Here is a 26,928-nt window from a genome sequence, read left to right on the forward strand (position 1 = left end):
CGGCAGAAACACAGGATCAGTGGCTGCTCCAGTTGCCAGGGTCAAGCACAGACAGACTCCGCAGCAGCGCAGCTTTGACGGGGCTCGTGGAGTCGTGGCCAGGCACTTTGTCCCCAATGGCCGTCAATGGCCCCGGGGAGGCCATCGTGGCGCCCGCCGAAACCGCTGCCGCCCAGGGGTCGCAAACAGCATCCGGGCGGCATTAGTTGGTTTAGTTACAGTAAAAGCCATTCGGGGGCGATTGGAGGCGCATCCAGGAACCAGGCACAAGTCGCATTTACGGAGTCCAGAGCAGTTCAGGGCATCCGACCATGCAGCACGCCCGCATTTCTTCTTCCTCAAACCGGACAAGCGGTGATCAGATCTTCCCCCTGCGCCTGACATGCTCTCGCTCCATCCTCAGGACATGCAATGCTCCCTTTTCCGGTAAACTCGTACCTGGAGGCACGGATCAATCCGTGGCTCGTTTGCTGGGCCTGCCGGTGATTCTGAGCATCCCCTTCCTTCGGCTCGCTACCTACAGGGGACGAGTTTCCGGATAAGCACGAGAACCGACCAGGCCGACAATACGCGTCCAGTCAAGCTTTGGTTGAAAGCGACAGCGACAGATGTCGCTTCTGTCTTGAAAGCCGTACTCGGGAGAGTGCCGTAAAGAGCTTGCAGCCAACTCCGCGCAGCTTTGTTCGCCTGTCGCACCTTGAGGCTAAAAGAAGGACCTGCATGGCCACCACGTTTCCTGGCCGCCTCCTCCGAACGTGCATGGGAATAATCACGCCATTATTACTGTGATGTGACAAAGACAAAAGCTTCAGGGTTTTGCTCTCCCGGCATCATGACGGAACCACCAAGGGTGCGTTATAGCGTACTCCCGTACGCTGCAAAACTATCGGGTTCGTTCCCTCCACACAATTGCATCTTTTGCTCATGCAGATGCAGCAAGCTCTCTTTTTTTTTTCTCTTGCAGCTGGCATTATGCATGCATGCATACATGCATGTGGCAACGGGAAATCCTCGCAATGATACCTCAGTATCACTAGGCACTCGTCACCAGATCCATCAGCCCAGGCTCTCGCATGACTTGTTGGACTCGTCCTACTCGTACTAAGGCAAACGTCAAGTGCAGTTTTCATCACTGATTCAATCTGATTGATCCTGCACCCTAGTTGCGTTGGAAAATTTCAATCCCACCGTCAACAAGTGTCCCAACCGATGGATGCTTTGACCGACCAAACGTCTGTGTCTTGTTGTGCGCCTGCAGTGCAGACTCTGTTGAGGTCGACCGTTGGTTTGCAGGTTTCCCGCCAACAGAGGCATCTTCAACACTGCCTTCCCCCCCCCCCCCCCTCCTGATGCACGGCCCAGAATCCTTCTGTCAGTGAATGAAGCCTGTGCACGAGCTTCAGCCCACGACTCTCTGGGTGCTCTGAACCCACGCGTGCCATTTGCGCCGTCAGGTTCCACTGAGTCATCGGCCAACGGCTGCCCGTATGTTCCGTTCCGCCCTACCACTTAAAGCCCTCAGCGCTCTCCTGATATGCTGGCCGGCTTTAGTCTGAATGAACTCGACTTGAGTGTTCTCTAAACAGGCGGGATACATGCACTACCGGATAGCCGTTGACTTCTGGCAAGAGGGTTACGCTTGCAGCAACTGCAATTGATTGAGAGTTACAGGGTATCTGTATAGGTGAGGAACACCGGCTCGTTGTAGGCCCGAAACTACGCAAACCTTTCCGATCGGATACGACCATTGGACAGCGTATGGAGATCGTAAGACGCACAATTCCACCCATGGAAAAGGATGCGAAAACGGGATATTCTGAACGGTGCGAGCATGGCATCAGCCAAACTCCACAAGACGACGTGCCAGATGCCCTTGGGTTAAGCGAGATGGAGAATCGAGACGCGCGGGACATTTCAGATACAGACTGTACCTTGTTTGTTCATCAATTCATGAAGACATATGGTTCCCTTACTCTCTGGGCTGGTGAACTTCACCCACCAGATACTCATCTACAACTGCCGTCCATGTGTCCATTCTGGGGCACGCTCTTCATCCATCAGCGCATGAAGCCTTAAGAGGAGGATGAAGTTGACCACCTGAGTCTGGCCTGGAAATGGCTATGGGTGCTGGCCTGAATATGTGCAACGCACATTCAGACTGCTTGTCGTGATGAGACTTTGCCCTCCCGTCCTTTCCGCTTGTCGCCCATGCTTCTCTAGATTGGCTGGGAGCCGCGACCGGACCGTCTTATGCCAAATAGCCGAACTATCCCATACCCGCGAAAGGTGCAGATACCTGTGTCGCGAAACCGCAGATCTCAGACCATTTGGTCCTTCGGGGAGAGTTGAGGGACAATCTCATCGCAGCCACCAGAACCCCAGGTGAGGCGTCTATGGGAGGAAGTGCACAAGGCTCTGGAAGTACGTAAGGAGGAGGCCAAATTGCAGAATCTGAAACGCTTGACAGCCGCATCAATGTCCAGCAAATCTAATGATCTCATCAAGACATGCTCAAACTTGTCTCATTATAGTGTGGTAATCGTCCAATCCCTCACGTTGATGATGCCTTTCAGAAACCTCGCGCCCACAGGTGGTGTTAGAATCTTGAGCAGAGGCATCCTCAGACTCTTGTTGCTGCCCCTGGGCCCCCTGACCCGTCTGGCTGCCCTCAGAGTTGTTATCATCCGGCCAAAGCGCCAGCTGCCCCACGTAACCTTTTCTCGGTCCTGATCGAAGTGGCTGGCTGTTGTTGACCCGATTCGCTCCATCCGCGAAGTCGAATGTGAAGACAGGAGGCACATGAGTTTCGAGGCTTTCATCATTCATGCACTTCTCGAGGTGAGCAATTTCAGGGTGATTTTCAAGGTAGTTGGTCGAGGATATGCCTTGGTCCATCTTACCGTACGTCTCCACAGCCCGAGGATCTCGGATGGTATCGTCGAAGTTCGAAGTGTTTTGGTTCGAGTTCTTTAATGGGTGCCTGCGTGCCTTCGGCTTGAATTCAGGGTCAACCTGACTCCTGGCTGCGGGTACTAGGTTCAGGTAAATTGGAAATATCATTCCAGAGACTGCGGCAGCCAGTGGAACACTGTACGCGTATTTCGTGCCACGCGCATTAGAGACGGCCCACATGATGGGAGGAAAGACTGCACCTCCAGATATCGCAGCCGTCATGAATGCGGAGCCGGTTTTGGTGTGTCTGCCCAAGCCTCGCATTGAAGTGGCAAATATGTTGCTGAAAATACCCGCTTCGAACAGAAATGAGAGCATCGCAACAGATGCTGCAGCGTCTGTGACGAGGTGCATTTGCAGCCCCAAGCAAACAATGAGACCGACAAAAAGTCCTAGTAGCACCCAACGCGGTTTGAAGAAGTAATCAAGAAAGGCGGTCAGAAATCTTCCTGCCATGAATACAGTATGACCGACCGTCTCAAAGTCAAATGGGTCGAGGTTGGTGTGCGGCTTCACCAACTGGATCAGTGGCTGTATGGAAACACCAATGCACTCTTGCTGCCCGACATAGCACCATTGACTGAACACACCGAACGCAAGTGTGACATACACAACCTTCCAAGGGCCAACGGGTGCCCGATAGACTGCACTTCGATAATCTGCTTGTTCATCGAGCTGTTCATCCGTTGCCTCAGGGAGGGGAATGTAGAAGAAAACCACCGCGAGTGCAAAGTCGAACAAGGCGATGCCCAAATACGTCCACTGCACATTGACAAGTGATGGGGCGTTTAGTACATTGTTGAATAACACCCTGGTGGCTAACAAAGGTGAGCAAACAGTGCCGATTGCTTGAAAAGCTTGCGATATGTTCAGCCGAACTTCAGCATATTCCAGGGGGCCACAAAGTGAAGTGTATGGATTGGCGGCTATTTCCAGACAAGAGAGGCCCACTCCAACAATGAAGTTGGAGATAACAAAGGCTGCATACGAGGTCAGAACTGCTGATGGCCAGAAGACCAGGGTTCCACATCCATAGACGCATAGACCCGAAATCATGCAAGCTTTGAAGCCATATCGTTTGAGGATGAAGCGTCCTAGCGTGAGAGGGCCAACCAGGTACCCAGCATAATAGGCGGAATGAAGACCAACTCCTTGTCCGGTAGAGAGCTTCGCCACCTCCTGGAATCGGGAGTTCAGAGTGCTCAGAAACCCGTAAGCCAGGCCCCATAAGAAGAAGATCACAGTTATGACAGCAACCGGCCAGATGCTTTCTTTAGTCGACAGCCTCAGCATATTTCGCCGTTTATATGTCTTCACAAATCCGAAGTCGGAAGTGGCTGTCCTTGTGGTGCTCCTTCGTGATAACCTCGTTGACACTCGAGAAATTGAAGCGGTGTCTTCATCGGCGGGTTGAGCAAGCATGTCAAGAAATCCCATTTGATTGCTATCTTCAATTCCACGGTATTCTCGGGTTTGAGCTTGCCTGAAGGCAGCTGGATTGTTGAGCATCGAGATATTGCCATTGGGAACGCCGGCATTGACGACGCTAGTATTGTCGTCGTCATTCTGTGTATCCCCCGCGTCCCTCACCATGCGTGGAAGGAAACGCAAAAACAACGGTTTCAGGCTCGGCACGCATGCGCAGACAATTCCCGTGCAGACTTCGACAGCGGACCACATGAAACTTAAACTGGCATACCAGGAAAAGTCATTCTCCTCGACGATACGACTACCAGAACCTCCTTCGGTCTTGACTAGTTTCAGCCGGTTGAGGGCGGCATTCTGGAGGTACGCGATGCGGACCACGTCCACTGCCGCTACGAAAGCGCCGGCACTGAATGTTAAGAGCAAGATGAGTTTTTGTTTGAAAGGCAGTCGCATACCAGTGAGGATAGGCATGGGAAGGACCAATAGGGCAATGTCGGTGATAATGTTGACAGGCGCTGAGGAAAGATACAGCGTGACTATGTCGGCGCATTTTGCACCGTCTGACCTAGGATATATCCATGCCTGGGCGACAGGGCGACACTGGAAGATGTTGTAAAAGGTCAGCGCAGTACCGACAGCGTTGACAAGGACGAGAGTCAACCAGTTACACCATTTGAAGACGGGATCAGCATCCTTAGACATGACCGAAAGGAAGAACACGATAATCGATGTCTTCGTAAGCATGAGGGCTGGGTTGTAAAGAATTGAGAAGGCGTATTCCGCCTTTCGTAGAGAGGCAAAATGCTCGTCAGAAATATCATCCTTGTGCTTGCCCAGTCCATATTTGACTGCGATGCATATTGAGGCAGAGAAGCCAACGGCAAGCACCCATGCTGCCAAAATCCACCAGTCGTCGTGTTTGACAGATTTAACCAGCAATATCCTCGTATAGAAGCGACCCGCGATGAACAAGGTGGCCAGGGCAGTGATAAAGATGGTAACCGCCGAAGTTGTCGGTCCACGGTCTGGTACCATCGTCGACTAGATAGCTCTCATGAGATGATGGCCTAAATAGCATGCTTCATGTAGGATCGATCCTTTGACGATGCGCAGAACTCAAGCACATCGTGATGGTAATCGGCCGCTTTCCAATGTCCAGTGTTTGACCAAGACGATGGAATAGGCAGATGTGCAAATTTACAGCTGTTGGGATCGTGTGCCGCGAAAAGAGAAGCGAGAAGCTGACTGCGAAGAAGAAAGCAAAGAGTGTGGAGAGAAGCCCGCGTTTTTGCGTTAATGCTAGAAAGAATCAGTTCCTTCGGAGGCGAAAGAAAGAGAAAGCCTAAAAGCCAATCTTGAGCTGTTTTGGAAAAGAGAGTTTGCGACAGTGCGCGGTCCGTTAAGCATCGCTCTGAGCTTCACGAGACGAGAAGGTGAGGAGGCGTTTTTCCTCGATGGAGACATGTTCTTTAGGGCATCCCTATTCGACAAGGCGGGATCTCTGATGACAACTTCTCGGTTTGCTGGGGGAGAGGAGCAAGCTGCGAAAGATCTGATTGATGGCTGGAGAAAGTATATGATCAGCTGCAGCTGGCTAAAGAGGAGTTGAGAGCTGGAGTGTCTGCGGTTGGTGGGAGGAGGAAGGAAAAAAGCCACTTCCACCCCGGATTCGCCTCTGCCAACCCGTTTGGCTGATTCTCGTCGCTTAAGACCAGCCCATTCCCAATGTCGGCAAAACTATCCGTGTCGAGACGACGCTCCGAAGGCCGGAGGGCCGCACAGTGGAAGAATTGAATCTGACGAAGACTCGCTTCGTATTCCAGCCGACGTGTGTGCGTGAAGGTATTATCTAGTCCATTGCGCTTCATGGGTGTGGAACATTGTCGAGACCAGTGGCTACGTCTTCGGTTGTTTCAGTACGTGGCGAATTCGGATTTACAACAAAGGGATGCCAGAATGTCAAACATGTTCCTAGGTGGGCCTGTGTACAGCATAAGGCTGTGGATCTCGACCCTGATGTCCAACAACGCATCCTTCATCTGAAGAGCGTCTGTCGCAGCGATCTCACCAAGGAAGGTGTACCCGTTTGACAGCATTCCGTCTCCAAATGCATCATCTGCGCAGCCGGCGCCATGCCTAGATATCTCGTCCATTGCCTAAGCGCAACAGTTGTTGGTGCACCGCAGAACCCGTACACGACCGGGGGCGCAAGGACGCTGTCGGTGACAGACAAATCTGACTTCTTTCTCGTGGGATATCTGGCATTAGGAAGCGGCGGGGGATGCTGGACTTGTATGATGCTCCACAACGCGTAGCCCACGTAGCTGTAAGGTCTGTTCCTTGTCGTATGCGTAGTCTTTTTCCTCGCTTGTTCTGTTAAGCCTGCCCACGGCTATCCAAGAATGGTCCCAGTCGCAGGACTGAACGGCGTGCAGGCTTGTGAAGGACGATGGCTAACCAGCCTGTATCTTACTGTACCGTCGAGGTGGGGACTTGATGAGTGCCGGTCTTGCGCATGGAACGATGTCGATTCCATATACCGTCAGTGGCATGCGCAACTATTCATTCTGCATGACCATCCTTCGTCTTCTTCAGAGCACCAGGAGCTCGGAAGCCTTCCAGGATGCTTTCGTTGTTAGTCCGAGGCGTGGCCACCTCCTCTTTTGGTTCCGTCCCCAAGGGTCGAGCCTGTTTATCCCCCATGAATTTCGATTCTTGTTTCTCTACACTTCTTGCATCTTTCAGAAGCTGTAGGCTAGAAGTACCTTCGACCTGGGCTATCACACCGTGCCTGCGCAAGCTCTCACGTCGTAGGTCTAGTTGCCCACCGTCTGCTTCTCGATGAAGCTTTGCGTTTCTTTTCGCGGCCCTGATGGAAGTAATAGAGTAGGTATAGAGGAGGCCAGCCATGACAACTGCGGCAATTGGGGCTGTGATGGTCTCGTGTTGTGTGAGCATGGGGATTGGAAGAATAGGCGAGAAAACACTTACTCGGGCGTTCCATACGGAACCTCTGGGCCTGGGATTCGACATGTCAACCTATTGGATTAGTGAGAGAAGTCTTAGATTGGCATATCAGTCAACACGGTCACATCCCAGCTGTTGTGCTTGTCGCCCAGGGATCATCGTGGACATCGGCCTCCACGTTACGACGGCACAGCCAGTGGCCTGAGCGATTAAACCATCTGGAGATTGTATTATGTCAGCACAAGCTGAGGACGCGCAAATGCTCCTCCGTACATCCGCTGGGGGTGCATAAGATGTCTGCATACCCCTCCCTAATGCCTGTACCTGTGCACTTCGTACTCGCACAAAAACCCTGACTTCGGTCACTCTGACCCAGGTACTCCGTACGAGCGTACGTGCAATGCGCATTGGTCCATGCGCATTGGTCCATGCGCATGTTCCTTGCTGTTCCGCAGCGTCAAAAGACCTTCACTTGCTGGCCGCTGACGTTGATGGCTGCGCTGACCTCATCGCCTCACATCGCTGTCCACCATCGTTCTGCCGCCGTTGTCCTGCAATATCAAATCATCAGCTTCCGTGCGCCTTCAAGTGGACCGACTAGCAGTCATCAAGGCATAGCCAGCATCCGTCACTAAGCTTCCGGTTCGATACCATCAAGCACTCGTTGCGGCCTTCCGCCAAACAGGCTGCTTCTTTTCTGCGCCGTCGTGTGATCGCGCAGTCCATCCCGAGTCCAAACGCAAACTCGACCGTAAAGTGTCTAGATCCAACAGACTCTTGCTCGCGCTCACATTTGCCGCTTTCTGCTGGCTACGGCATAAGCCCTGATTCTTTATCGCTCACAAAGTCAAATGTAATCTCTTGCCGGTTCTTCCTTTTAGCAACACCAAAATACATCGAGTGCATTTGAAACTGAGGCAATTCTCTAACAAGACCGGAACCTTCGTGGAATCTTGAAGAATATTTCTACCATCCTCGCCGTCGTCACATCTACCTCCCCTTATACTCAAGCGAAGACTTTAGATATACACCCCCGCCACCACCGACCCCGAATTCCTCGATCTTTCGCCTCGGTGTGCAGAATTACACTGCCTGCTACACTGCCTACCACAAGGGCACCAGCAATACTAGAACGCATACGCATACGCTGAGAACCAAGGCAACAATATTCTTGAACATTCGACGTCAAACCCGTCTATATTATCACGCCTATACCTTATCTTCCTCAGCATTGGTTGCTCTCGACTGTTTCCTTTCACAGTAACCCAACCCCGCTTTTATCAATTTGCCCCAGGACAACCTATACACCTACATTGCAGAGTCAACCAGCAAGACCTTCATCCACCATGACATCACTAATATTCGGTACCATTTACATGGGCCACAAGGGCCTGGTCCATCACAAACGTGAAAAGCAACGCCAGAAAAATTACGAGCGCTGGGAGGGTCTGCGGGATGAGTACGACGAGCAGAGGAAGATCAACAGACAATCAAGATCGTTAGATATTCAGCGTACCGGCGCAGTCCCAGTGGACGAGGACCGACCTATCCTCACTCTGCGCGACCAACAAGAAGCCGGCGACGCCCGGACCGGTTGGCGTCCTCAAGAAGCATTCGACGGTGTTCAGAGTGTTCCTGCGACAGACAATAGGCGGTCTAGCGTCGAAGTCACGGCAGGCTCCAGCCTGAGACCATTGACCGGCATCAAAACAGGCACTACATGGGATGAAGGTTTGCCATCGCCATTGAAAGTGTCCCGCCGGAACTGGGACGACTACCAGCCTTCAAACAGCGGAAATATCAGTCGAAGCAGCAGTGTGCGCAACACCACAACCAGTAACAGCGCCACTCCGCACGACCGAAGCGCAAGCAACACGCCATCCTTGAAGTCAGCGGGATCACCCACGATCGGCTCTTCCACAACAAACATCTACCACCCTCATCCCTCGCGGATTGTAAGCACACCCGCAGACATCCCACACTATGGCAGCATCGATCCCATCGATTACAGCACACCAGGTGGACCTATGGCCGAATTAATCGCTCCTGCTCCTCCAAATAGACCAGCGCCAACGGCATACACCAACCACCAACCCCCACAGACATTTGCAGGATATCAATCAAATCCGTTCTTGAGTCTCCCTGCCGCTCCGGCCCCTACCCCTTCTCCGGTCCCTGCTCCGCTGAAGGTCCAACCTACATCCGCAGAATTTTGGGACAGACCATGAAAATTGAAGAAGTTAGACTCGGTTTCCACAGATCTAACTACGACACAGTCATGACATACATGTCACATACAGCGACTGCCTAAGTCTCTTTTTGACTTTGACTTGGGTACTAGTGGAAGTTTCATTTGTGTTTATTTTGGGGGTTCTCTGAATAGCGACGGTGTCGAAAAGGGCGTTGTGTTTCCTTACCCCTACTGGTCGCGAATTCGTTTTCGACTGGATCGAGGGGCGGAGATGGACATATGGGCAGGGAAGAAGACTCCCAAGAGTACCCTGAGTACTTTGAGTGGTTTTTCTTTCTTTTGCAGCTTTTTTGCAGCTTTTTTGCATCGAGCGAAAGTAGAAATCGAGTTGATAGATGGCAAGCGACTAGCAACGACGATTGTCTATGAGCAGTCCGCAATGGATGGATATATATATATATTGTTTCAGTGGACACCTGCAACCTCCCCAAAGTGATGCAGTACCCGTGCAGCCTCGTACGGCACTTCCCACTTTTGGTCAGGATCCCTGTTTCTGGGATTCTTCGATGCTCGATAAGCATGCTCTTCCTGCCTGGCGTTCAGGTGTCGTAGAAATGAGCATCGAGGCGTGCCTCGCCCAACTAGTCCCTGGTGCCTGGCACCTAGTGCCCTAGGAAGCTAGCTACCTGTACCTTAGTAGGTATCTACGGTATCGTCGGAACAGACCTACGACACCACTCGTAGGGACGGACGAATAGACCAGCTCAGCCGGCGGGTAATGAACCTCCTGACAGGGACCTGGTCCATGCATAGGTAGGGTTAGGTCGGAACCTAGGTACCTTGAAAGTCAAAACCTCCTAAAATGTGCACACAACACACAAACCTCCAACGTCAGACGGTGCTACTGGTATCCACCGCAAAGTCTACAGTAGGGAGGTAATGTGTCTACCTGATATACAGTACGGACCTCGAGATCCCTTCGACGCTGAGTTAAAAGAGACGTACTGCGTGCTGTTCCATTTGCTCCATCTTTCAGCTGCGGTACCGAGTCGCACCGAACCGAACCGAACTCAACAAAACCAAACCGAATCAAACCGAACCAAAGAGACTGGCCACGACGACAAGGAACAAAACAAACGCATCCTCTTCTATTGGTTTCGGGACGAAGCAAGAAAGAAAAAAGAAACATGCCTAGGCATGTCCAAGGTAATCTGTCATATAAAACATCACGTCAGAATTAAAAACGAGGCGAAGAAGGCTATCTCGTACAATGCTTCGTATTAGTGGTGGTGGTGGGTGGGTATTATCTCACGATCCAGACCTCGACGCCTGCCTAGCCTATAGACAAGCTACAAAACACAATATCAGATACGTCGTGATCCCTCGGGTTCCGTATGCTGCGCAAACCAGGCGAGGCCAGGCCACGGCAAGGGGAAGAGAAAAGGCACAAACGATGTCTTGACCTTTTTTTTGTTTGCCCAGCTTTGACATTCCAATAAACACCGGACTTGCGACCTTCTGCCTCCCCAGAATCGGCCATGATCGAGCCAAAAGAAAAAAGAGGTCGGGTGAGGGAGACAACAATAGTAAACACTCTTTCCCTGTTCCCATGATCTCGTTCTGAGGCAGGATTTCCTTTTTGTTCGTTCAAACCAAATCCATAATGTATCTTTTGTCTATCCTGCGTTGCCAGGTTTCTCTTGCGTGTCGATGTGCTATAGCAAAACACACGTCAGTCTTGCTCAAATCATGCCCAAGACGGAAAAGGAACAAACTTACCCAGACGACATAATTGGGAAGACCGTAAACCTTGTATCCGGCTCTCTTTGCCATTTTCGCAAAGCCTTCTGTCTCGGCTTGATTCTCGAATGCATAGCATGGGAAGTTGATACCTATGAGACAAGTGGTCAGCAAGCAGTAGACGTCGTAGGGACTAGAGCCAAGGGAGCACAGCTGGGTGTTCAATAACTTACCAGAACGGTGTACATCGGCTTTGACCAAAATATTAACACCACCAATGCCATCCAACTCGATCTCTTCATCCTTGTTGTTTCGCCAATCACCCATTCTAGCCATGTACGTACGGCCCGTGTCATATTCCTTGTATCCCTCAGCGAGGACTACGTTCTTGTCTAGGCTGTTCGCCAATCGGCGGCCTTTGTCGGACTCGATCCATGAGTTGTAATCGAAACGGCCTTCAATATCGCGATTGTTCTCGTAGCGGTGGAACCAGATGTCTGAACACACACATATTAGTTATCGTCCTTTTCTTCTAATGTGCAACAAAACCCAGATTAGATGGAGAAGGGAAATCGTACTTGGCACCAAAACATCCCTGTCATGAGCGACGAAGTCCTCAATGATCTTTTTCGGGCTGTCCACAATATCCACATCGCGCCAGTACACCCAAGAGTGCTCAGGTTTGAGGGCAGCATAGAGTAGATAATTCCTTGCTCTTCCCATGGCCTTACGCCTGGGACCTTGCGCAGCAAAGCCATGTCTTGACTCGACATCCATGCTGGTGGTCTCACCAAAATCCTTCTCGACTATCGTCACGCTGCGGAAGGGAATCTTGTCGGTGCGCTGTTGTATTCTGTTCACTTCAGATGAAAGAACAGCAAGGGTATCATCCGTAGAATCTCCAACAAGAAATGCGAGGTCGATGAGATCGTGAGGGTAAGTCAGCTCGTAGATTAGATCGAAGTACTTCATGAGGTAGGGGGCGGCGTCACGTAGAGGCGTCAGAAGGAGAACTCGTTCGCGATTGCTGACGGCCCGCGAGGTGGATTGGATTGGATTCAGGTCAATCCGCTGGATTGTGCTGGAGTTGACCTCGTAAGGTTCGTGATGGTTAAACAGCACAGGTGTTTGCAGGTGCTGATTCCATGCGACCATTTCATTCTTCGACATTTGCGTCGGAGGCTTCGATGGGCCGAAGCAGTAAAAACTATAAACATCATTGAATCAGTATGTATTCCTCCGGGACATCTGTCAACAGACGTTAGGGGGGCCTTACTTTGACATTTCTCGTGTTGATACAGTAATCCCCCTCCATAATAAGATAATGAGCCCCGTCAAGGCGACGGCAACCAGAAATCGTGTGCGTGTCAAGAACATTAATACTGCTTTCCATGGTGGCAGTTTAGCTTTGGCGGACTTCCAGTTCACGCCGCCTTTCGGTAGAAGCATCTCTGCAGGATATGAACAAGATTTTAGGGGAAATGAAGCGGCGAAAAGCAAGGCTAGCAACAAAACCGCCTCGCTAGGAGGACGTCGTCAAGGTCGTGGCCAGATTGAGGGATGTGGCAGGAGGAACGAATGGATGGCCTCCGCAAGGCCAAAAGGAGGAGAGGAGCGCAAAGACCAAGGACCACGGATAGGAGATGGTGCGGGTTTCGACCGATCTCACGATCAAGGCGTGGCGAGGAGGAAGCTGAAGGTCGGGATCCGATCACTCGATGGTGTAATGTTTGAGGTTGGCGGTGGGCGGGCGGTTTGTTGTGGCTTTGGGATGGTTGAGGATAAGGAAATGGTATCAACGAGACGCAGCCATTTCGACACCCAGATCAGATCATCCTTTTCCGCCGCCCAAAGGAGACTAGCGTCGCGGGCCCTTGGCGTACTTTAGTACGGAGTGCGAGGCCGGCTTGTTCCCGTTTTACTCCCTCTAATACCACGAGTACCATGGTCCGTTCGCGTCTTATGGGGGCCCTATGGGCAGACTCCGTACCAAGAGCACACAACGCGTCGCTGCTGGTTTCACAGTCGCTCTCCCAGAGTCGGACGGTTATACCAGTGTTCCAAAACAACCAGGCAACAGAACAGGTCTTCGTCTTCGAGGCGGCAACCAGGTCTCCCTTATACAGAAGATAACATTTACTATATTACTATCGATTCCAGAATGATACGTGGTATGGGGTATACGCGAGAAAAGAAGCCATCAGCCACCACAAGTCCTCCAAAACACGTACGAGTTTCCCCAATGTGATGCACACACTTCCCTAACAGAGAAGCTGTCATCTGCAAAATCATCAAATAAGGCATCAAATCATGCCTTCAGTTCGTTCAAACTCATACACCTCCCATATTACCGGCATCGAACAACTCTCTTGGACCCGGTCCATTATCAGATTGACCCTCCAGAAGTCTCCTTGATGCGTCCAGTCTTCTCCGGAGAACTTTGGCCGCATGCATTTCATGCTGCTTTTCGGCTTCCAGAATTTGATTGCAGATGCCTCCCACGGCTCGTAATAGGTCAAGAACAAGATCTTTGTCAACGTCTGCAAATGAGGTCGACCTTTGCCCGTCAGCTATGGTGAAATCTGGATGTGCGAGCTTGATGAGGCTCTCCATGAGTATTTCTGTATTCGCTGGGTGATCAATCATTGCGGCGTTCGGTGGTGGATTCTGGTGTCCGGTAGAGGCTGCTGATACTGTGGATACCATACTCGGTGATTGAGTTGGCGGCGTAGGAATACCATTAGTAACCACTGTGACCCGCTGACGAATCTTCTGAGTCGACCCGGTCTCAGGCTGCGAAGCTCGGCCACCCATAGGAGGTGTTGGCCAAACTGGTGGGGTCCTTTCTACCCCAGAGCTCTTCGGGAGCTGAGATATACCCGTGCCAGGCCCCCAGGTCAAAATGTCGGTCGGTAGACCATCATCACCTTGAGATTCTTCAGGCCCATCGCCCTCTGTCGCGGTGGCGAAAGTTGCACTAGTAGACACGGAATCCATGCTATTACTGCGAACGTTCTTCGTCCACGGTATTGAGGGTGCTCGCATGTACGCCATGGGTGGCGCTTGCGATAGGTGTTGCGAGAACTTGTCCACCACTGGGGTAGGGGTACCGCTTCTTTCTTCATCAGCTGACTCGGGGTATGCCTGCTCTTCATCCTCGTCGTCTTCGGCTGGTGGCGTGTTCTGCTCTGCTCGAGTCGTCCTGAGGCTGCTAGTATCGCTTTCACTCGGGGTCTCACTTCGGGTTCCAGTTCCAGTGTAGTTGCCTAGGGTACTGTGAAGAAACATGTTCTCGTAATCGAAAGCATCGTATCTGTCCTCATGTCTTCCTGCTGCTTGCTCAGATGCCAGGATATGCTCTGGGAGGTCAGGAACATCGGGCTCGAACTCTTCTAGACTCTCCTGAAGGACTTCATTTAGATAGATTTGCTCTTCCTCCGAAGCAGCAATTGGTTCTTCATCGTCCAAGGTTTGGGCGGCATCCTCATAGCAAGATTCCTGAATGATTGATCCAGACTCACCGACAAGGGGGGACAGGACATTGACAGACTTATGTAAACTGGGCGTATTTTTATCGGTCTTGACCGCACTATTGAGCTTGGATTCGTCTGTGGCTGGCTGATCGATATCTTGAAATTTCTGCTCCTGCGGGGTGACGGGAGTGACTTGTATTTCAACTGGACTTTTGTGTTGAGAGGGACTCCACCCCAGCCCTGCGTTTGTATTAAGCGGACTGCCTGCTTCTTTGTACTCTGGTGCACTTGTGTACCATTGTTCGGGAGTTCTGGCGTTTGTGAAGGGGCTGGGTGTACGAATGCTCTGGATGCTTCTTCTTCTGAGGCTGTCCGCTTGAGCTTTCTCCTTCAGCTCGGAGATCTTGCTTCGTAAATCCGATATTTGCTCCCGAATCTCCTTTGTGGAACGGCTCGACATCTGTGAAGGTGAACGGGCGATCGCAGTACTTGGACTGCTAGGAAGCACAGAAACATCTTCTCTGGAAATAGAGGCTAGAGTATTGATTCCCAGCCCTCGAGGCCCAAACGATTCTGGCGAGGTCTTGATTGTGCTAGGCGTGCCTTCACCCTCCTCCTCCTCGAGAGCTCGAAGGGTTGAATTATGACTGTGAAAGCTGGCAGGCGAGGCTCCCTCGAATCGTGGCTGGGGCGAGGAGTCTACCTGTTGCGGCGATTCCTGCCTAAGACCGTACTCCAGAGCACTTGCAGACCGTACCTCTGCAATCATTGATAATCGCTTCAGGCCGCCGTTGATTGCTGTATCGCTGCCACCCCTGGAATGCGTAGAATGAGCCCTTGTGACCTGAGTCAGCAGCCTAGGTTTGCGTGAACTTGCACCAGCCAAGGAGATCGAACGGTAGAGTCCTCCAGCGGGTTGATGAAGCTCATTAATATTTGGTGAGGACCGCGAAGATAGAAGAACACTGTGTCGCGCTTTACTCAGGTTGTCTTCCATGTTAGTTAAGCGTTTCCTTGCTTGCGCTAAGATTTTTTCTGCCCGTTCATTGAGCAGTGCCACTTCGTCCTCGGCGCTTATCCCGACGATGCTGTTCCTTTTGCTATCGCCCCCCTCCACCTTTTCGTCTGGTACTTTGGCCACGTCGGCGGCCAGTCGCTCGTTCATGATTTTTGAAGTATCAAAGTTCTCCCAGTCCCCCAAATCTGAACCTATACTTGACGAAGATTGCGTACTCAGTCTGCGCAACTGTCTCGTGTTTGCACCGCCGGGTGTAGGTGACGGTGGGTCCGATTGTGCAAAGTAATCAGTTGCTCGGCTCCTCCTTGATATTGGAGTCTCCTCTTCACCGATATCACTGAGCGGCGCTCCGTGTTCGTAGCCATGGTAGCTTGTGTCGATTGGGGTCACCATCGGGGGCGGCATTCGGACCGCTGTCGCAACTCCCGACCCTGTGGAAACTTCAACATCAGGTGAAGTTAACGACACGGCGGAATCGGGGCGTGCAGGAGGAGACGATGTCAGTAGTATGGGGGAGGACGCAAGCGGTATTGGGCTTGGATTTTCGAGAGGGCGGTATGGAAGGATCATGTCTGGGTTTGTCAAGACCGGCGACGGAGGTGTCTCCTGGGTGAAAAGGTCATGAGGAATCGGGTGTGAATGTGCGTGCGCCATGACTGCGTCTTCGGCGATTCTAGAAAGTTGCGATCGTACACATGTCAAGATATTGACAGAGGGTGACAGCTCGCGATCCAGAATCGAGAAGTACTGATCAGACAGCCCCTCAATGACCTATCAAACGCCGGATCTATCAAGAGGACCACACACTGGATGTGCTTGGGTTCAGACTTGGAACAGCAGCGTATTGCAACGGGAACTTGGTCAAGTTGCGCAAATGGCCCAGAAGGACCAGAAGTAGCGTCCGTTGCCGAAAGCCACGGCGTCGAAAGAGTTGGTCCACCTAGAAGCCTAGCGACACTGAGTCAGTCCAGATGCGCGATAGTTTGTTCAGCCACATCAGCCCAAGCTGAAGCCAAAGCGGAAAAAAGTTAACGCCCGCGGGAACTTGGACCAGGCGGTACAATATGTAGACACGATCAATCTGCAAAGAGGCGTACGGGAGACTCTGCTAGCACCCGGACGGAGTACCAGTATTTGGTTCACCGTTTCACGCTTCCCGGCCGTTTGGAGATCGCGAGATTTTGGCATTGCTAGGCCTGATGTTGTATAGCAGAATGGAGTCAGGCGAGAAGACAAGAGACCGCGAGAGGACGATGGGGAAAATGCTTACAGTACTAGACGCGGTTGGCGGCCTATTGGTCATAATAGGCCTAAAAAATACTCTGCAGGCATGGATTCGGGGCCTGGTTAAGTGCCTAGGCCCTGTCCCAGGTGAGTCCTCCAGGCATGGAGAGGCCCAGAACTCCAGTCGCCAGAGGCCACTCACGCCCAATCAGCCTAGGTAGACGCTTGTCCATGAAGTTGTCCTTGCCAGGTTTCCCCTGCTCGTCTTTCGGCACTTATTTCTTCGCAGATCTACCTTGTCCTGTCGTCTCGCCTCCGTCGAGCAACCACTTTCGCTTCAGCGTCAACTGAAATTAGGGACGAAAAGTTATCAAACCTCTGGCAGCTGTTCCTCATCTCCGACTAGTAAGTTGTAACTACCTGTTGCGTGCCTTGGACCTAGCTATACTTTCGGTCTCACTGAACTGGTGAGAAAGGATTGCTATCTGGACACTGTGCTGATCCTTGTAAAGCCTGTTTCGAGCGAGTCCAGCAATTGGAATTTACTCAAGTGGTCAACATGCCTGCCTTCGTGCTTCTCCCGGCATCTCCTTCTGACTTGGAGCGCATTGCGCAACTTCAGTTTGAGTCCTTTGCCAGCGATCATGGCTTCCCGGTTATTTTCCCCAAAGGTGCTTCCCCGACATCCCTCACGCACTTTGTCCATTCCTTTGAAAATGATATGGAAAATGATCCTACGTGCTTCATCATGATAGTCAAAGAAGCAATGTCAAGCGTAATTGTCAGCTACGCTGTGTGGCATTTCTATCCGCCGAAATCGCAAGATGAGATCGACATGGAGATGTTGGTCGAAAACATTCCACTCCCCGCGGATGCAAACCAAGAATTGGGGAACAGATTGATCCGTGAGAGCATCAGAAAGAAGCATGAAGTCGTGACGGCGGCGATTGGACCTCAAAAGCCCTATGCCTGTGAGTCCGTATCCGTGAACCCTATGGTGCAAAAATGGGGTTCTGATTGCAACAGTCTTAGCTGCGCTGGGCACAAGTCCCCAATATCAGCGGCAAGGAGCAGCGTCCTTGTTGATGACTTGGGGTGTGGAGAGAGCAGATGACCGAGGCGTTGCTATCTACGTAGAAGCATCTCCCGACGCCTCCAGGCTATATGAGAAACACGGTTTCCATGAAGTCAGCCGACTGAGGCTGGACATGGCACCGTGGAAGGAAGGCGATTATTTCAATACATGTATGATCCGGGAGCCGACGACGAGCTGACAGGCCCACGCGGTTTGGTATAATACATGAGCCTCGGTGCCGATGTTCTCGTGGAACCCTGGAACACACCAACCCACCATCCTCTTTAAGCCACGAATCAGTCTCCGAGCATCGAAGTGCTAGCCTGGCTTACGTGCCCCTGACTCGGGATCCGCCAACATTCGACTTCAGGCGACCAGCGATGGGTTTTGTGACGTTGTAGATCGACTTTGAGTGTACAGTACATCCTTGTGGCGTTGAACACTTGGTGAAGGCAACAGGCACTGGACTTGTGAAAGATATGTGACCTTTGTGAGATCACACCGAAGAAAGTCATTTCGTTTGATAGTAACGTTGCCATGTCTCACGACATCTACACAAAGGGTTCGTACGGCTGAGCTTTTACACCTCACACCATGCATTCCACAACGCGGTTTCGAAAGCAAAACTCATCATGCGATCAATGTCGCCGGTCAAAGCGAAGATGTGCCACACCCGACAACGTTCCATCTGATGCGGCTCGCACCTGTTTGAACTGCCTACGTCTTGGCCATAATTGTACATTTGACTTCGTCACATCTCGGACAACGCAGAGACCGAGGAAAGTATGCACTCCGTCTCCAAGTGACGCCGAATCCACCACCAACACTCTATTACTTGACATGGTGGAGGAAGCCCGGAATACTCATTCTTCAACATATTCTGAGATCGCCAATTCTGCGCTAGATGTTTCGCTGTGGCAGCAACTGGTTGGCTCAGACGTTGCGGGCGGTGATATGTTCCTGGAGAATCTTGCCTTGGAATGGACAAAGGTCATGGTCGGGAACCAGACCAGTGAGACTTCCCCTGCAAACTTCGAATCTGGCGATCCAGTTGAGACACCATCACCGGCTGCTGAAAATCACGGCAAAGATCCCGTGGCAGCCAGAGGCAGAAACTTGGTAGGCTCGTGGCAAGGGTCTCCGATGCGCCTCCTCAATTCGAGTGTTGAATTACTATTACTCAACCAGAGCTTGGGCGAGGTCTATGAGTACATGATGTCCGGAATTGCCATCAGATATTTGGACTATAACTGTAATCTTTTTGCAGGGTCGTATCGCTACTCCTTTGTTGTCAATCGTCCTGACAACCCACCGTCAGAGCCGGGGTCGATACAGGCTATGGCCAAAGCCTACACTCCTCCATGGAAACGCGCAACGCGGAGTCGCTCTACAGTATCAAGGAACCAAACCGAACTGTCACCCGAAATCTTGTCGAGTCAGACCAACAAAGTTACTATGATTGGTATTGCTAGATTTCTCGACAACTTTGGTTCTTTGTACGGGAACATCATTGACGCAAAGACACGGAAGCAGAATGATCGCACGTTGACTGCCGTACTCCAGGCATTTTCTCTTCAATTCAGCCCCTCTCGCAAGGATGACCCATCAAGCATCCCCGAGCCCGATCATCTCAAGAACCCAGGCTGTAGTACAACCTTTGAAGCAATGTCGGGAGCTTCGGTCAGTACCACCACTCACATTTTTGTCACTGCATGGTTGAATGCCTACGAGCATCTGATCGAGCCGCAACAATGCCCCTCTTTCCTCCGCTTCTACGCGGTCTTCCTGTTTATGATGACGACCGTTCCATCTGAGGCACTTGTCGGCCTGCAAGCTCCCGTCGATACTCTGAATATCCTTGATTCGGCGCTTCGACAGATGCAGGAGTTGCGGAAGTTGATAGACAGCCACTGCTCTCATCTCGATAACACTTCGATATACAAATTCCTCTTCCAATCGTGCTTGGACATATTTGGCTGGTACGCGTATCTGCGAGATACCATTTCGTCAGTGCTGAACGCACGCACATGTATTCTTGATGATGCCCCTTTGCGACTAAAAGGTACTTCAAGTCCTTCCAACCATGTGTATTGATCATGCACTAATACAATCGCTAGGTCTACAACCATCAGCGACAACAGCAACCAGAGAAGCTTCATGTGCCTATGTCTCTGCATTTGACATTAAAGTACCATCATGCTGTCAAAGTGCAGCCGGAGACCTTTTCCATTTATTCAGACAGGTGATCAGACTTAGAGACGCCGCGGACACCACTTCTGTATCAAATGTAAGCATTGATGTGGCCAACCTACAAGGACGAGTTCGGGAATCCATAAATACGATGAACGCGTATACCTCATTGTACGGTTCATGGCTCGAGCAGTGTATCATTTCATTCTATAGACTCTCGGAAGAGTCGAAATTGTCATCGGGTAAGTGTCGACTTCTGTTCGTATGGGAAGATTGGCCTGACCACCTTACAGCATTTTTGCTCCTTTTCTGGAATCTTGCCCGCTTTCAATTGGTTGAGCAGTTGCATATTGCTACAGACGTTCTACCCGCTGATGAGACATGCTCGATCCTGGAACAAGCCCAGGCACTTCAAGCTTCGGCGGTACAATCTGCCGCTGCTACAGCGCGCCGTATTGCTGACATTTCAGCCACGGGCCAATTCAGACTTCTAAACAGCACTCAAGCACGACTACAATTCGTCTGTCACCACGCCAACACAAGCCTTGTGGTCCTGTCCCTTGTCAAAGCTATAGAACATACCATTGATCTGAACGTTTCACCACAATGCGAAGATATGAGCACTTACAACCTATCGAGCAGTCTGGACTCTACCCGCGTTTGGATAGATGACATCAAGCCACTTTTGACTTGTCTTCTGACTGTAGCATCAACAATCTCCGGCTCATATACCGCAAGGCCTGCGCTGCAGCAACTAATGCAACAATATGGTGACATTCTCATGGACTGTTGGTCTCATGAAGAAGCTACGAAAGCCCTCTGAGGAGGGGCGTCATGAACGCGGGTGGTGGAAAATCGAGATTCTTCTTCTCGTAGAATCTGCTGGTGAAACCCACTGCGTGCTGACAAGTCTCCATGCACCAGTCCAGCAACGGCACACGATCGTCCTCGAGGCTGGTCTCATCCTCTGCGAAAGGACCTGTCTTTATATCTGCGTTCGATATTGACCCCTTTTGGAAGTCTCGGTGCATGTTTCATGTCAGACAGACATGCGGCTCCGAAGGCCGAGGTGCTGACTGAGTGGCCCCGAGGCTGAGGTCCTACCGTCTGAGACTCCACACGCTGACAGACATCCCATTGTGATCTACATTGAAACGATCCTCGGTGGAGTAGGTGCACTAAGGGTAATTCCGCAGAGTACATAACGCTTCTCAAGTTCAGCGAGGTGAACGCAATGGGCCTCATTGCAACCAAGTCCTCGCCGACTGCCAAAATACATCGTCACTGACCTATTTAAGAATCATGCCACACGCCGCAAGATGGGGGCTGACCCTGCCTGGAACTTCCATACCTTCGTTTATGTTTGGTTCTGCCGATGCTGCTCTAGACAACAGTGAAAGGGTATATGTCAATGCCAAACGCCCAAATGAACAATACCTCACTCTTCATGGTTATCGAGAATGGGCTAAACGTTTTGCTGCTGGGCTTCAGCTCTCGGGCCTGAAAGATGGAGATCGTGTCATGTTGTTCTCCGGCAATGCCATCTTCAATCCAATTGTCGTAATGGGATCGATCATGGCTGGTGCTATATACAACAGCGCGAATCCAGCATACACTCCGCGGGAACTCGCGCACCAACTCAAAGATGCTGAGCCGCGGTTTGTCCTCGCCGCAGACAATTGCTTTGACCGAGCAGTCGAAGCTGCAGACATGGTTGGCTTGGACAAAAACAGGATCTTCCTCTACACCAATCCCCCAATAGACCATACAAAACGCCTAGAAAGTCCGCAAACACAACACCAGCACTGGACGAAACTCGTCGCCGGGCCAGACGCCGGCCAGGCCTTTACCTGGGAAGATCCGATAGCGTCACTCTCAGCCTCCCGTACCGCAATTCTGATTTATTCCTCGGGAACGACAGGTCTCCCAAAAGGCGTGGAGCTCACGCACCGTGGGGTGATCGCGAATGTGCTTCAGCTAAAGCAGATGCAGTTTTCTGACGCAGACAAGAGTCCAAGACGAAACCTCTGCGTTATTCCTCTGTATCATGTCCTTGGTCTGCATTACTACACATTCACAGCCCCCAAGTTGGGAATTCAGACTCTCCTGATGGAGCGTTACAACCTTCCAGATATGTTGGATCACATACAGCGATTCAAAATCACAGACTTACTCCTTGTCCCTCCGATTCTCGTAGCCATGGCCAAGCACCCCTCCGTTCGTGATGGGACATGTGACATCAGCAGCGTGCGGAGGGTTGTAGCGGGCGCTGCACCTATCGGCATGGAAGTGACGAAGCAATTTGAAGAGCTGTTTCATGGGGAAGTGAAGGTACGGCAGGCATGGGGAATGTCCGAGTAAGTGCAGAACTATTCATATCTTGCGTCGCAATATCAGGTGGACTCTAATTCGCGAGCAGGACACCAGCTATCACATTGTGCTGGCATGACGGAGATCGTCAGGGTACTTCATCGATTTCCATAGGTGAACTCGTACCAGGCTGTGAAGCTATGCTTGTGAATGAAGATGGCCAAGAAGTGACTCGTCCGAGGGTGCCAGGCGAGTTTTGGATCCGGTCGCCCAACATGCTGAAAGGGTACTGGCGGAACATCCAGGCTACGAAGGACACAATCACTCCCGAAGGGTGGCTGAAAACCGGGGACATCGCGTACAAGGATGAGGGCGGTAAATGGTACATGGTTGACCGCAAGAAGGTAGATGCCACGGTGCCCACCCTTCAGGTCCATTTGGCGAGTTACTGACCATACTGACAGGAATTGATCAAAGTTCGTGGAGCACAGGTTGCACCTGCCGAGTTGGAAGCACTGCTGCTCGAACACCCTCAGATCGTGGATGCAGCCGTCATCGGAATCAAGACGTACAGTTTTACGATACCCTTTAATGAACCCATACTGAACAGACCAATTAGGCCCACCGATGACGAAGACCCTCGTGCTTATGTGGTGTTGGCTCCCAACGCCACGACGACGGCCGAGGATGTGGTGAAGTACGTCAACACGCGGGTGTCGAAAATCAAACACCTTACTGGTGGTGTTGTATTCATTGACGCCATCCCCAAGAATCCGGTAAGGCTGGGAAACAGATGTCGTCCTTTGGGGCTCGAAACTGAGAACTGACTTATTTAGTCTGGAAAAATACTTCGACGACAACTCAGGGACCGCGCTGCAAAAGGCGCATCAGCATCGAAACTGTAACTTTATCTTTACTCAGTGCATGCAGGTGTAAAAGTCGAAATCGTGTGGGGACGCAGATGCTTCGGAGGTCTGAGCTGGTTCATAGATGAGGGCCTTTCAATTTACCCAAACCCAAATGTTGGGCCGCCTGTCCTAGATGGTCGAAGCCCCAGTAACACTCTTCCTGACCTTGTGGATTGACTGCCCTGATCCACGGCACACCTGGAGAGCCGCTGGCTATGCATTGATCTGTGTTGTGCTTTAGTAGGTTCTTGACTTCTTCCGTAGAGCTCTGGAAGAACCGAACATATGTTAGTCTCGTCATTACGTTATCGATTCTCTTCCCCAAACTGATTTATATGTTGGAGCAAAAGTGCTTCAGACTCACCCTCTCTATGACCTTCTGAGCCGTTTCCTGGCCCAGGACGTCAGCGGCGATCGGCTCGTACACTTCAGACAGTTGCACGGCTTTCTTCTCCACCCAGAAAGCGTGGTAGAGTGCCGCGATCACGTTGGGGTACTGCTGCTGGCATTCCCGCGAGCATGCTACCAGGAATCTTTCGACTTTCAGCGTGGTAGATTTGAACGGGTAGTTCGCCGGCCATCCTGGTGTCCAGGGGATATCGTAGTCGCGGGCCCATCGAGTAATGTCGGTTGTCATATAAGACGGTTTGGCTGTGTGAAGTGGTCAGTCAACAGCTTGATTAGCAGTGGCACATTTTGGTCCACTGGGGGTGGTAAGGAGTTGGAAAATCAACATGGGGAAAACAACAACATACTAGGACTGCCCCAAGGTGGTTGGAGGCCCACCGCCTTGATGAACGCGACGAGTAAGACGGGGACGTACGTCACGTCGCATTGTTTGAAGACTGGAGAAGTCTGCGTTCGTTCAGTGTCATGGACGCACACACACACGCACACACACACAATGGATGCGTCGGTTCGGAGGATAAGGGGCGGGCGAAATAGCTGGGCGGTGAAGCTGAGAGGTATCTGTCAGTACTTACGTGGATCAAATAGAATGCCAGGTACGAGTAGGGGCTGTGGAGGTCGAAGTAAAGCGTGAGCCGTGGGCGAGGCATAGTCGGTCTGTTTGGCTACGATGAGACGAAGCTGCTGCTAAGGAAGGTGGATGTCCCTTTCAAAACTTGACGCAAAGCCATTGTTGCATTGTCGATGGCTTTGTATGAACATAGGTACTATCAAGAGTTGGCTTGGGGAGGGATGAGAAGTCTCGCGGTGACAAGTTATTCCGTTCCTCGGCTACTGCGGCTCCGATGTTTTGCACCACTACATCTTCCGCCTGGTTATCGGGTCGTCGGTTGGTGGTCTCGCCTCCGCATCTTCAGTTTAGAAAAGCTAGTGACGGCAGCACTAATCACCGACTCGAGATGACGATATGTGAGCTACGATGACTCCAGTCCACCATGACGGACGAAGACAATCAAGCCTACTCTCAACATGTGACCTGGATCGGAGAACAGAGCGATGGCTCTGAGAGAGACGCGCTTAGAGCCGTCGACCCCGCCGGTTTCTATATTCGGCCACCGCCAAAGCCTCATGAGCTCGACGGCGACGTGACGGATGAGACGCAGCTCTTCCAAACGATTCACATGGGAGCCGCGGTCGTCGACGAGGACAAGTGGAAACTCGTGGTGGACGGGCTGGTAGAACGCGCATTCACCGTGAACCTAACACAACTGAGAAGTATGCCCAGAACAACCATCACTTCCTTCCACGAGTGCTACGGCAGTCCAGTGGCACCTCCTACCACCGCACTGTGGAGAATTGGCAATGTCGAGTGGACCGGAGTACGCCTTGCAGAGCTGCTTCGACTGGCACGACCGAAGGCGCAAGCGACTCACGTTTGGTCCCAAGGCCTGGATCACGGCTCATTTGCGAATGTCGCTGCTGACAAGTACGAAAAGGATCTCACGCTGGAAAAGGCGTTTTCGCCAGAGGTGTTGGTGGCATTCGAGATGAACGGAGAACCACTGACCAAGAACCGCGGAGGCCCCGTGAGGCTCGTGGTGCCTGGCTGGTTCGGCACCAACTCGACAAAATGGCTGTGCAGACTGTCCCTGCAGGATGGTCGTGCTTCGGGTCCTTTCACCACGACGTTCTACAATGAGGTCGACCCCACAGACGCGACTGGGCAGAGAAAGAGACCGGTGTGGACGGTCGAGCCCAACTCGATGATAATCCGACCGAAACCTGAAGAGGTCTTGTCGGTGCGGCGAAACGTTGAGGTCTGGGGCCGCGCATGGGGCGGTCAGGAGATCGTGAAGGTTGATCTCAGTCTCGACGAGGGGACAAGTTGGACTCCTGCGACTGTGACGCCTCGGAAACAATTTGAATGGCAGCTTTGGAGGAGCGAGCTCACAGTAGATTCACCGGGGAGATATCGAGTGATCGCAAGGGCCACGGACAAGGATGACGTCGCCCAGCCGTTGGCCGGCAGAAGAAATCACGTACACCATGTGATTGTTGCATTACAATGATGGCTCGACAGTAAGCAGAGGTCTTGTCTAGACTCGGTGAGGAATGCGCGAGGCTGCTACCCCGTGTGATAATGCAAGAGTACAGGGTGCAGTAATGTGCGGAATTGGCGTCGGCCTGAGTAAACATGGAACCGACAGTAATAGAGAAACGTAAGCAGAGCGTATTACTCCTTCATTATCCGACCATTTCTCACTGTAATATATGGACTGAAAAAGCCCTGTATTTGAAGTAAAGAAGCTACTGTAGATATAGCTTCGCGCAGACTTTGGTACTCCAAACCACAACATGACCTATTTCGACCAGAGACCGCAGGATGGTGTGAATGTTGCTTGCCCGATAAGGAAGGATATATGCTACTTGCTAACGCAGCTTTGTCGTGCTACTCCAACTCCCTAGCCAGACTCAAGGCCAGTGTGATACTGTATGTTTGTTCAAGGAATAAACTTACAGGGATTTAATGATCCCATCTTTAGTTATATTCTGAGTCTGCGGAAAACTCTTCGTAGACGAGATTTGGTTTCCGTTGGTCTAATTTCGACAGCACATAAAGTTTCAGCGGACCCAGCTGGCGTGGATTGCAACTTCTCAAGTCGACTTTGAACTTCGAGATACCATCTCGAGGAAGGTCCTTGAACGGCTGCATATCCAGATAATGCTCGAGAATACATTTCTTTTGCCATATCCTTGCGCTCCGTCTGGGAATAGAGATCACCGAAGGCACACATGGTGTGTATCGCGGGTAGATATGACGATGTAAGCTCAGCACCAACGACCACCTTATAGCCTTGTAGAGCACGCCTATACATCTTCTCCGCTTCTGTCAGCTTGCCTTGATCATGATAGACGACACCTAAGTTGTGAACGGTGTCGAGTGTTGACGTGTGATCTGGTCCAAGTGCCTCCTCGAAACCTTGCAGAGCACGTATATACATCTTCTCCGCCTCTGTCAGCTTGCCTTGATCATGATAGACAAC

At 51.5% G+C, this 26,928-nt stretch overlaps 11 protein-coding genes across 11 annotated transcripts in view; 5 read left to right on the forward strand and 6 right to left on the reverse strand.

Annotated features, from left to right (window-relative positions):
- Positions 1-2,511: 2,511 nt before the first annotated feature.
- Positions 2,512-5,415, reverse strand: PV08_08473 (uncharacterized protein; the record flags this gene model as incomplete). The annotated part of the gene is made up of 1 exon (XM_016382798.1): positions 2,512-5,415. One exon carries the CDS (start codon positions 5,413-5,415, stop codon positions 2,512-2,514), a length of 2,904 nt encoding a protein of 967 aa, XP_016233501.1.
- Positions 5,416-6,942: 1,527 nt separating this feature from the next.
- PV08_08474 (uncharacterized protein) lies at positions 6,943-7,338 on the reverse strand (the record flags this gene model as incomplete). Its single annotated transcript, XM_016382799.1, has 1 exon — positions 6,943-7,338. The coding sequence occupies one exon, from the start codon at positions 7,336-7,338 to the stop codon at positions 6,943-6,945; it is 396 nt and encodes a 131-aa protein (XP_016233502.1).
- Positions 7,339-8,693: 1,355 nt separating this feature from the next.
- PV08_08475 (uncharacterized protein) lies at positions 8,694-9,575 on the forward strand (the record flags this gene model as incomplete). The annotated part of the gene is made up of 1 exon (XM_016382800.1): positions 8,694-9,575. The coding sequence occupies one exon, from the start codon at positions 8,694-8,696 to the stop codon at positions 9,573-9,575; it is 882 nt and encodes a 293-aa protein (XP_016233503.1).
- A 1,639-nt stretch (positions 9,576-11,214) lies between these two features.
- PV08_08476 (uncharacterized protein) lies at positions 11,215-12,448 on the reverse strand (the record flags this gene model as incomplete). Its single annotated transcript, XM_016382801.1, has 4 exons — positions 11,215-11,253; positions 11,318-11,430; positions 11,512-11,775; positions 11,857-12,448. 4 exons carry the CDS (start codon positions 12,446-12,448, stop codon positions 11,215-11,217), a joined length of 1,008 nt encoding a protein of 335 aa, XP_016233504.1.
- Positions 12,449-13,609: 1,161 nt separating this feature from the next.
- On the reverse strand, positions 13,610-16,423 carry PV08_08477 (uncharacterized protein; the record flags this gene model as incomplete). Its single annotated transcript, XM_016382802.1, has 1 exon — positions 13,610-16,423. One exon carries the CDS (start codon positions 16,421-16,423, stop codon positions 13,610-13,612), a length of 2,814 nt encoding a protein of 937 aa, XP_016233505.1.
- A 1,129-nt stretch (positions 16,424-17,552) lies between these two features.
- On the forward strand, positions 17,553-18,267 carry PV08_08478 (uncharacterized protein; the record flags this gene model as incomplete). Its single annotated transcript, XM_016382803.1, has 2 exons — positions 17,553-17,964; positions 18,020-18,267. The coding sequence occupies 2 exons, from the start codon at positions 17,553-17,555 to the stop codon at positions 18,265-18,267; spliced, it is 660 nt and encodes a 219-aa protein (XP_016233506.1).
- Positions 18,268-18,908: 641 nt separating this feature from the next.
- PV08_08479 (uncharacterized protein) lies at positions 18,909-21,081 on the forward strand (the record flags this gene model as incomplete). Its single annotated transcript, XM_016382804.1, has 3 exons — positions 18,909-20,130; positions 20,201-20,500; positions 20,552-21,081. The coding sequence occupies 3 exons, from the start codon at positions 18,909-18,911 to the stop codon at positions 21,079-21,081; spliced, it is 2,052 nt and encodes a 683-aa protein (XP_016233507.1).
- Positions 21,082-21,560: 479 nt separating this feature from the next.
- PV08_08480 (uncharacterized protein) lies at positions 21,561-23,473 on the forward strand (the record flags this gene model as incomplete). The annotated part of the gene is made up of 5 exons (XM_016382805.1): positions 21,561-22,615; positions 22,678-22,972; positions 23,033-23,136; positions 23,188-23,344; positions 23,405-23,473. The coding sequence occupies 5 exons, from the start codon at positions 21,561-21,563 to the stop codon at positions 23,471-23,473; spliced, it is 1,680 nt and encodes a 559-aa protein (XP_016233508.1).
- A 79-nt stretch (positions 23,474-23,552) lies between these two features.
- Positions 23,553-24,534, reverse strand: PV08_08481 (uncharacterized protein; the record flags this gene model as incomplete). Its single annotated transcript, XM_016382806.1, has 4 exons — positions 23,553-23,744; positions 23,841-24,127; positions 24,232-24,331; positions 24,460-24,534. The coding sequence occupies 4 exons, from the start codon at positions 24,532-24,534 to the stop codon at positions 23,553-23,555; spliced, it is 654 nt and encodes a 217-aa protein (XP_016233509.1).
- A 345-nt stretch (positions 24,535-24,879) lies between these two features.
- On the forward strand, positions 24,880-25,953 carry PV08_08482 (uncharacterized protein; the record flags this gene model as incomplete). The annotated part of the gene is made up of 1 exon (XM_016382807.1): positions 24,880-25,953. The coding sequence occupies one exon, from the start codon at positions 24,880-24,882 to the stop codon at positions 25,951-25,953; it is 1,074 nt and encodes a 357-aa protein (XP_016233510.1).
- Positions 25,954-26,423: 470 nt separating this feature from the next.
- PV08_08483 (uncharacterized protein) overlaps positions 26,424-26,928 on the reverse strand; it is a gene marked incomplete at both ends in the record, with an annotated part of 3,220 nt that continues 2,715 nt past the window's right edge. Inside the window, one exon of the mRNA XM_016382808.1 lies at positions 26,424-26,730. Within this exon, the coding sequence (XP_016233511.1) occupies positions 26,424-26,730 (307 nt within the window). The remainder of the gene's footprint in view (positions 26,731-26,928) is intronic.

The sequence above is a fragment of the Exophiala spinifera genome, assembly GCF_000836115.1.
Source record: "Exophiala spinifera strain CBS 89968 unplaced genomic scaffold supercont1.6, whole genome shotgun sequence".
Lineage (NCBI taxonomy): Eukaryota > Fungi > Ascomycota > Eurotiomycetes > Chaetothyriales > Herpotrichiellaceae > Exophiala > Exophiala spinifera.